General features: G+C 40.4%; 1 protein-coding gene across 1 annotated transcript; it reads right to left on the bottom strand.

Annotated features, from left to right (window-relative positions):
- Window positions 1–2,425: 2,425 nt before the first annotated feature.
- LOC134528819 (endocuticle structural glycoprotein SgAbd-9-like) lies at window positions 2,426–7,190 on the bottom strand. Its single transcript, XM_063362484.1, has 3 exons — window positions 7,126–7,190; window positions 4,161–4,318; window positions 2,426–3,082 (listed from the first exon to the last, which is right to left on the bottom strand). Exons 1-3 carry the CDS (start codon window positions 7,126–7,128, stop codon window positions 2,800–2,802), a joined length of 444 nt encoding a protein of 147 aa, XP_063218554.1. The 5' UTR covers window positions 7,129–7,190; the 3' UTR covers window positions 2,426–2,799.
- Window positions 7,191–9,064: the final 1,874 nt, after the last annotated feature.

A 9,064-nucleotide genomic window follows, 5' to 3' on the forward strand; every position in this document is an offset into this window, starting at 1 on the left:
TTTCCGATGATAATGAAATTAATTATTTAAACATTTTAAATAGTTTATCATTTAAATTAATAGTGTTGAATATTCGTAAAAATAACTGTGCTTAAAGAATTACTTTCATAATCATCAATTTTTAAAAAAAATTGAAAAAATTATCCTCCAAGAAGATTGTAACTGATATCGATTATAAAAATAGCCTATACCACTTGCACAGTATTTCAGCCATACGTGATTATTTGTTTAAATATTCCGGGATGTTATTTTAAAAGAAGGAAATTTAAAAATATAGTTTTAACCTTTTTTATAGTAATAGCCTAAAACGTTTCCAAAGTTTTAAAATCATTTGCTAATTTGGCTTAAATTTAGTATAGTGCCTATATTTAACGACTTCATCTAGATTTAATAATGAAAAATATTTGTGTTTTAATTTTTGATTGACACACACTTGCATTGTCCAATTTTTCAAATTTCATTGTTTAAAAAAATAAGAAAAACTTTTATTAAAACTCTTTTAGCTGAGCGCAGAAATTTTACATTCTTGTCATGAATTCCAAACAGTTTACTAATTATTTTATCATAGCCTATTAAAATAACTTATTTATGATTAGCCTACTAATTAATAAATCAATTATTTATTTATTCCATTATATTTTTCAAATATTGAGGTCATCTTACAACATATGTTACCAAACTAATGGTAAAAAATGAGTAAACTATAGTTTGAAAATAATCTTAATCGCTGCTTAAAAATACAAAATTTAATCACAAACATTTTAGTTCTAACATATCACCTGTGGACAACGTAATTGAAATTTTACTAACATAATCTCATTTTACCAAATATTTAAAGTCATCTTCTTTCAGTTTCCCAGGGCCAAGAAGATAAAAAGTAATTTTCTTGTAAAATAGGCTCGTTATTGCTGCAATTAGGCCAACATATTTTTTGAACTTTTTGTTTATGTAACAGAAACAATACCAAGCATATTTAAAACCAATGATCTGTTAACCTGAGCGCCAAAAGAAGAAAAATATTGGTGCCATAGTCAAAGTTTTCTATTGTATCATGAACAGTATTAGGGCCAAACACGCACTATCAGCACACACTGATTATGATATTTAAACATAGCTACTATATATGTAGCCACCCAACAGGATGGAAGACCTGCCATGAATATAAAAATTACAGACTTCAACATTGACAGAGGGACCTGTATTTTATTCATAGTGGAAACTAGTCAATGTTTTATATAACCCTATTAAAAGCAATGTTTTGTTTTTGTGATAAACAAAGGCTTGGGAATAAATACAGCCTCATTTTTTTTCTTTCACAGAAATAAGCATGTTTGTTATTGTCGTTAAGACTTTACATTTCTATGGCACGTTTTTTGTTAGTTTATTAGGTTTGTATTGCGATTTTATGTTCCATTTTGCCTACTCTTCCTTTTAATCATTATTGATTAGTTGTTACTTGCAATAATTATTTAAGACAAATAAAGTTAAGTGCCTTTTACGTTTCCCATACTGTTAATTTAATATGGCCTCTCTAGGTGCTCTTTTTTACGGAAAGGGTAATGAGTATGAACTACGTTTTGCTATCTGCTCATTATGATTGTAAAAATGTTCTGCAACAATCTCATCCCAGTTTATGAGGTGTAGCTGTGTCGTAAAAATTTACACAGCTTTGCTCGTTACAAGTAAAAATTATTTGGTGCATAGATTCGAAACTGGTAATAAATAACACCCCAATTTTATCAAATATAAAATCATTTACGTTAAGTAAACTTCAAAACCTGGCGCAATCTCAACTCGATATTTTTAAATTACTTTGTAATTTTTTTGTTTCACGTTCTAAGTGTGGTAGATCATTTACTTCATGTGTCAAGTTATAAAATCCATGTTATAGCTCTACAACCCCAAGCAAAATCCATAGGTTACCTTAAGTAATAAAGTGAAATATCTAAGTGTTTGGACACAAGACTCACATTCAAGACGCTTCTGGTATGCCTCCAGTCGAGAAAAACTAATTTCGGGTTTTCCATACATTTCCCGGATCCATCTTGGCAAATACTGGATTGGTTTATTACTAGCTGAAAGCTACGCCAATTCATTTACTAAGATATGTGCTTCTTTTTTCCATATCTAATGACTACGCTGGCCACGAAGCTTAATAAAATGTTATCAATGTCAGAAAGAAATTTGAAGCAGAATTCTACCAAATGTTTAAGTCACTGGGCAAATATTCGCCGTTCTACTTCAGCATTAAGAAAGCAACCATCAACACTGGCATTTCATTTTAATACTTCCAATAAGCACATTAAATTGTAAATCATATTAGGCTGTTTTTGACCGAAATATGATCACATGTCATGCACCAAGATAATAAACACATTCATAGAATATGCAGGATAGGATCTGATTGGGAAAAAAAATATTCAAGTTTCTGAGATAAATATTCCTTGTTTATTAAATCGTAAAGTGTTGCCTAGGCGACGTCGTGGTTTCGCCCGGGCGACGACCTGGCTTTGGCCGGCTGACATCATGGCTTCGCCCGGGCGACGACCTGGCTTTGGCCGGCTGACATCATGGCTTCGCCCGGGCGACGACCTGGCTTTGGCCGGCTGACATCATGGCTTCGCCCGGACGACGACCTGGCTTTGGCCGGCTGACATCATGGCTTCGCCCGGGCGACGACCTGGCTTTGGCCGGCTGACATCATGGCTTCGCCCGGGCGACGACCTGGCTTTGGCCGGCTGACATCATGGCTTCGCCCGGGCGACGACCCGGCCCGCCTAGGCGACGACCTGGGCCCGCCTAGGCGACGACTCCCGGGTACTGCGGGCCCAAGAAGCCGGGCAACGTGGCCTCGGCACGCGCCTTGGCCGCCTGCTGGGCCGCCGTGCGCGACACCTGCTCCGACACGCTGGTGCCCACGGGCTGGAAGCCGTTCTCGTCGGCCACGTAGTTGACGGTGATGGGCGTGCCGTCGGGGGCGATGTAGGCGTACGAGCCGGTGACGGCGGACGCCTCCACCGCGGTGCCTGGGTTGGTGATCACGCCCGCCTCCTGGCGCGAGCTGCCGTCCGCCGACTCATACCTGCCGGCAGTCACCACATTCCCTCGTTAGTCATTAGTGAACCTTGGTCGCCTTTTGTTATGGTTCCATACCTCTTTTACAACCACACAACAAGCATGTTGCCAACAGTTCACTGCAAACAGTGAATGTAAGCACACAATTTAGACTCCAAAACACACACTTAAACGTACAAAACAAAGCCGAAAAATGGAAGTAGTTCATATCATGCGTGCAAGGTAGCTAAATTGTGAAAACATTTATTTAGTGTATCAGGAAAAGCAACACACATCTCAAAGGAGGAAAAAAAAACACCCAAAAATCCAAGTTCTTGGGAAATAAATTGACCTTGATATATGGTTGAGAACCTTCTTAGCATTTGTTTCGAGTGGATTTGTAAAATACGGGAAACGGAAATCAAGATGGCCGTACTGGGATAGTAACCAACGCGGCATCGTGCTCTGTACTTTAGTTGTCAGTAGTAGTCGTATTCCGAATGGTCCAGTCAAGCCAGATAATAAATACCGAAAATAGATTAAGGAAACATGTAAGCTAAACGAAGGTTTCTACAGAGCACACTGCTAAGGTAAAGAGGATATCTAAGATTTAAGTAGGGTCCTATTATTTTTATTGCCAATTCAGTTTCCATAAATTAAATCTGGTCGATGGCTGGATTGAAACCAAAGAAATACGCCAAGTTAGAATTTTGTACGTCCCATCGAACTTGAGGATAGTAAGTCAAAGACATGGCCAATGCGAATCGGATGATTCAGGAAAGAAATCGGCCATGACATCATGATATGATATGATCCGTACCAGCAAACTGGCCTGGAGTGATTTCAAGACCCCATGGGAAACAGAAAACAGGATGGCTGCAATGGAACTTGATCCCGTGTGCTCCGGAATGCTAGTCGAATGTTTAACCATTGCGCCACTTGGTTCGGTCTTAGCGATTCTGTGGTGGGTGAAGATATATCTCTTTATGCCCATGCTTGTTATTCCATAAAACAAATCAGAGTCCCTAATCACGAACTTGGCCATTGTTTATGACTTCACATATGACCGTCACCAGATTGAGTTCCTTGTAACAAGAGATGGTTACCTGAAGTTGTAGGAGTTGTCGAGGGGGTTGAGGTCGTAGATCTGGCTGACGATGGGGATGAACCCTTGCGGCGCTATCGGCGTCCTGGGGAAGAACGGAGCTTGCGGCCTGCACGAGGCGAGGGAAGCGATGATCAATACACCGAAGACGAAGTACAGCTGCGAACAAGAAACACGAACACATCTCGCTTATCTCCTTCTCAAGGCAACTCGCTCTTGCTTGGTCGTACATGCGCCCAGGTGAGTCGCCAGATTTCTGAACTGCAGCACGTCAGCAGCGACGAACTTCTGCATAGGCAGTTTAGCAGCTGTCCAAGAAGCCCCAACTTCGGTCTTAAAAAATGGATTGCCGTCTATGGACTATCGTCTGATCATCCGTTCCTTGGTAGCTAATTATATATTAAATTTTTTTACTTTACTGGTCTATTTTATAAAATTGGTGTACGGAAAATAATATTTTGACTGCCTAGGAGCCGCTTGGTCTCGTAAGGCGTCTGCCAATGTCTGAAGACTAACATGGAATGAGTCCCTGAAGCGGAGCAATGATGAGATAGACATGAGTTCTCCGAATAACCCAACCAGTTCACGGCAAAGTCCGCCTCGTTTCTCGCATGCGAAGAAGCCGGGTTTAATTCCGCCGGGAGCGATCCCGGATCGCCTTGATAGGAATCAGGTTATCTGGCCACTCAACCACCGAGGGCCCTCAAATCGCACAAGTTAGTCAATTCCGCAGTTTTTCGCAGCAATTGTCACCATTAGCTTTGTTTCTCGGATTTGAGACGCGTCAAGTTCGAGGAAATTGTGCCAGACCTTTTGGTCGACATGGTAGAATCTACGTGCAAGCATTTTAAAAATCGAACATAAACATTTGGAGTATCGGAAAATATTGTTTATCGAAACTAAAAACTTTGCGTAAAGTGTTGCCTCTGCACGAATAACCTACTCACTAACCATCTTTATACTTACAGATCATATCAAATATATTCCCGTTTTAAAAATATTTTGTATTTATCGTCCATTAGCTTTAAAACAATTAATGAAAACGTGTATCCACCCTTTAAATTGAATTATATGTGTAAGTATTTTTATGACTCCGGGAAAATAATATTTTAGTATTATCTTGTAACTTAAATTTAAGTTTTTTTTTAAATTGGTAACTGATTTTCAAAATGTGGTTAAATAAAAGCAAGCACTGTTTGTATTTCACTAATCCTAGGTAATGCCTGTTCTCGTTATTTCCCAGCAATCACGTCTCACGATATATATTATTTTACGCAGAAAAATCGCGCACCCAGCCATGTTCAAGAAATCTACAACTCTGCGTGCGTTGCGGAACGCTATGTGCAAAAGAAGAGTATACATTCAGCGTTCCTCACGCACGTCAGCCATGAAATGACCCTCGCTGAGTGTTTGCATTTGCTTGAATTTCCGACATCACGTCACACTGTCCACGTTCGACTCGACTTGTCCGAGTTAAAAGTGTTGCTTAGCAAGGTCCAGTTACAATTTTTGATTCCAGAGTTGTTGTTTCGGCTGGGTTTCAAACAGACTGGACGATAATTATTCCTCATGGTCGTCGTCGGGACTTTCAATGCCGCACAGGTAGTTGTTACCTGGTTCGATGAGAGTCTAGCGGAGAGATGCAGAGATACGCGTAAATCCACTATCTTAAGAGTGATTCGTCCTCGCTAATGCTGGATTTTTTAACTGTTATTCTCAGTTTGGATGCAGTTCAAATTTTTTTAACGTTTTCTAAACAAAACAGCTCTGAAGAAACAAAAGAATGATTTCTTAATTTTATATAATTAAAATATTTAAAAATAAACACATTTTCATCGTGAATTGTAATGCCACATAATTATTTTAAAATATTTATTGTAATCTTACATATTACAAAAGGTTTTGACAGTCCAAGTAAAACAATTTGTCTGATTTTACTATGATGGACATCATAAAAAATATTTGTATCTCTTAGTCTACATAAGTGAATTTTAATGGAGGTGTTAATTTTTCACGTAAATATCTTGCGCACAATTTTTGAAGCGGTATTGGATGGTGTGGCGAAACTTCACGCTTGTGGTTCGACCACGAAAAGACAGACCGCGTGGCCGTTCAGCGCCTAGCGCGTAGAGACGACGAGCTGTGTGGTGCACCGGCCAGTGTCGCCCTTAGCGGCCCCGCACTTGCGCACCCCTGACAAGTAGCTGAGGCGTCGCCACGAGTCTGCTTCGAACGAGGCTTCTGTACCTCGGCGTACCTCTCGCTGTTCTATCTCCCCGCGCTCTTGGCTTCCGCGCATGAGGTCTCCCAAAGTCGGCAGCTCCAATCCAACCACGCGGGAAACGACATATGATATACTTTATCCTTCATTTCATCATACAGCTTTCATGTGATATTCACTTTTTTTACAGCTATTTTTCAGTAAAAGGCAGTAAAATTTCTGCACACAAACTCGGCATATAGTCTTTTCTTCTCTTATATTTAGTTTTTATTCAACACAATTTACTGAAAACATGAAAAAAAGCCTACATTTCAGTAAAACAATTATTTGTCTACAATAACGTCCTTTTACCATTAATTACATTACATTTATACGGTTTTTTAACAACAGAAAAACATAAAATGTGGCATTATTTTTACATATCTTTCAAAGCCTTATATATTATTTTATTTTTTTTCAAATGAATGTTAAATTGTAATCTACTAACTCGTCTAATTCATGAAAAATTCGTAAATGTTTGTGTTACTTCCCAGCTGAAACTTAAAACCGCTTGTGGACCTAAGTCTCGTATTCTGAACAAACTAAAGTGTCTTGAATAGTTAGGTGACTTAGGAAACTTCGAGGATTTGAATAATTTTTTTTAAGTATTAGTTTCTGCTACAACTCCTGTTTGGAATAAGAACGTGTATTTTTTTTTATTTCGAGAAGGTTTCAGACCGACTCCAAGGCTGGGCGTCCAACTCACCATTTTGACGGTTCCTGAGGACTGCGGGTGGCTCCAGAAGCTGGCGGCTGTATTCCAACAGGAGAACTGGTGCCCCTGGCAGGCATCGCGAGGGTATTTATACAGGCGTTCGATGCGCGTGTCCACGCAGCGGTGGTGGTGGCGTCCGGTGCCGTGGGTAGGATGGCAAGGGGGGGGGGGGCAGTATCGGGAACACGCGAGGCGAAGAGGTAATCCGAATGTGAACTATAACATTTTCGCCCGCAATAACGATGTGAACTCTGCCTGTGCTCCTCCCAAATGAGCGCCTGCAACCCTCCCGCCCACCCCCCTCACCACTCCTCGCACAGCGCGTGCCCGTTGGACCTTTTGCTGGCGTCTGGGCTCGCAGCGGTTCTGCAATAAGCTTCACGTGCTCCTCTCGACTCGCCCCGGGCGCCGGTTCGCGTCTGCTCTCAGTGGGTTCCCACACGTGCCAAAACTTCACGTTTCACCTGATAAACACTAAAATTATGTAAACATAACTGACATGAGCGTGATTTTCAAATGTCGAAAGACACAGAATAGATGCTCGTTATTTAATAATCATGCCTCCGCGAAACAGCACGAGCTATAAGTAATTAGTAGAGACCTGGAAAAATTCTCGGATTCATTTCGTGTTATGCTAAAATTCAAATAATTTTACCTGAGTGCTGCTTCTGCCATCGGTTCACTGTTAATCTGGAGGGACTGAGGGCCAATTAGAGACCCTCACTCATAGAAGCGTCGAATCACAGGCCACCCAGTCGAGACGACTCACAGGTCAGCAGCCAATGAACAGTTGGTATTTGCCCGAGTGTGCAGATGATATTGGAGTCTATCCTGAAGGTCAATGAACCCGCGAATTTTTCCGGTCTCTAGTAATTAGGTGTAGTATTCTCCTGCTCTTCATTTTTTGACTGTACACGCGACTTTGCTGTGTCGTCTCCACACTTCGGCACAAAAAATTCGCAACTGTTTCGACGTTCTGTTCTGTTTTCGTCTGCGCTGCCTTTGCTGTGTCGCACTTAAGCTGTGTGCCTGTTGTCAGAAATTCAAACCTTGTTATTTCAACCATTTTATACCTCGTACAGTTCTTTGCCGATGCGTTTTCTCTGGTTTTACTTACTCGATTCTTTATTCTGGTTTCCTTGTGTATTTACTTGACCTTGATAATTTTCAGTTTTTTGTACTAATTGCCAAGTCTTGATATTCTACATTGAACAAAAATGCTCTTAAAGGCGTTTTTCAATCGTTTCACCTAATGTTTTGAAACATTGTGAAATTTCCAAATATTTTAGCGATAGTATTTTTATTTAAAATTGTAACAGAAAAAGTTGACAAAGAAATATTGATTATAAATGAAGAAAGAACGGTAATGTAAAAAATGTGACGTGCAAAAATCTGTAGTTATATTCTAAACAAAAATATATTTAAATTCACGAGACACGCGTGAATCACAATAAATCACTCTAAAAATATAAATTTTCCGAAAGGTTTTTCTTTGATGGACGAGGGAGGACATTAGCTTGTTTGTTCGAACACTACAAGACTGCAACACGAGGTCACGCCTGGGAGAGTGAGGTCGTCCAGCAACGCACGGCACATTCTCTTGGAGCGCTTACAAGTGCGCGAGATCACAGCAGCTCTCGGGAGTTCCTGACGAGGACGCCTGCGACTAGGCAACTTGCCGTACGCCAGGCCGGGTGGGTTGCATACGCACATTGACCCGTCACACGTCCGTCCGTCAACAAGCCGAGCTATTCACAATGGTCCGTACCTCCATCATGATGTTTTTCCACATCGATGCCGCCAAAAACTATTAAGGCTTATATTTTGAGGCAATTTCTCTTGTAAAGTTATTTATTTATTTATTTATTTATTTATTTATTTATGTTGCGAGATGACTACCAACAGCGATGAGCCAGGGTGGTAGACATTT

Source organism: Bacillus rossius, chromosome 2 (genome assembly GCF_032445375.1).
Source record: "Bacillus rossius redtenbacheri isolate Brsri chromosome 2, Brsri_v3, whole genome shotgun sequence".
In the NCBI taxonomy this organism is placed as follows: Eukaryota; Metazoa; Arthropoda; class Insecta; order Phasmatodea; family Bacillidae; genus Bacillus; species Bacillus rossius.

Coding starts and splice junctions, on each gene's coding strand:
- LOC134528819 (XM_063362484.1), bottom strand. Junction 3,083..4,160: donor GACAACTCCTACAACTTCAG/GTAACCATCTCT, acceptor GACTGCCGGCAG/GTATGAGTCGGCGGACGGCA.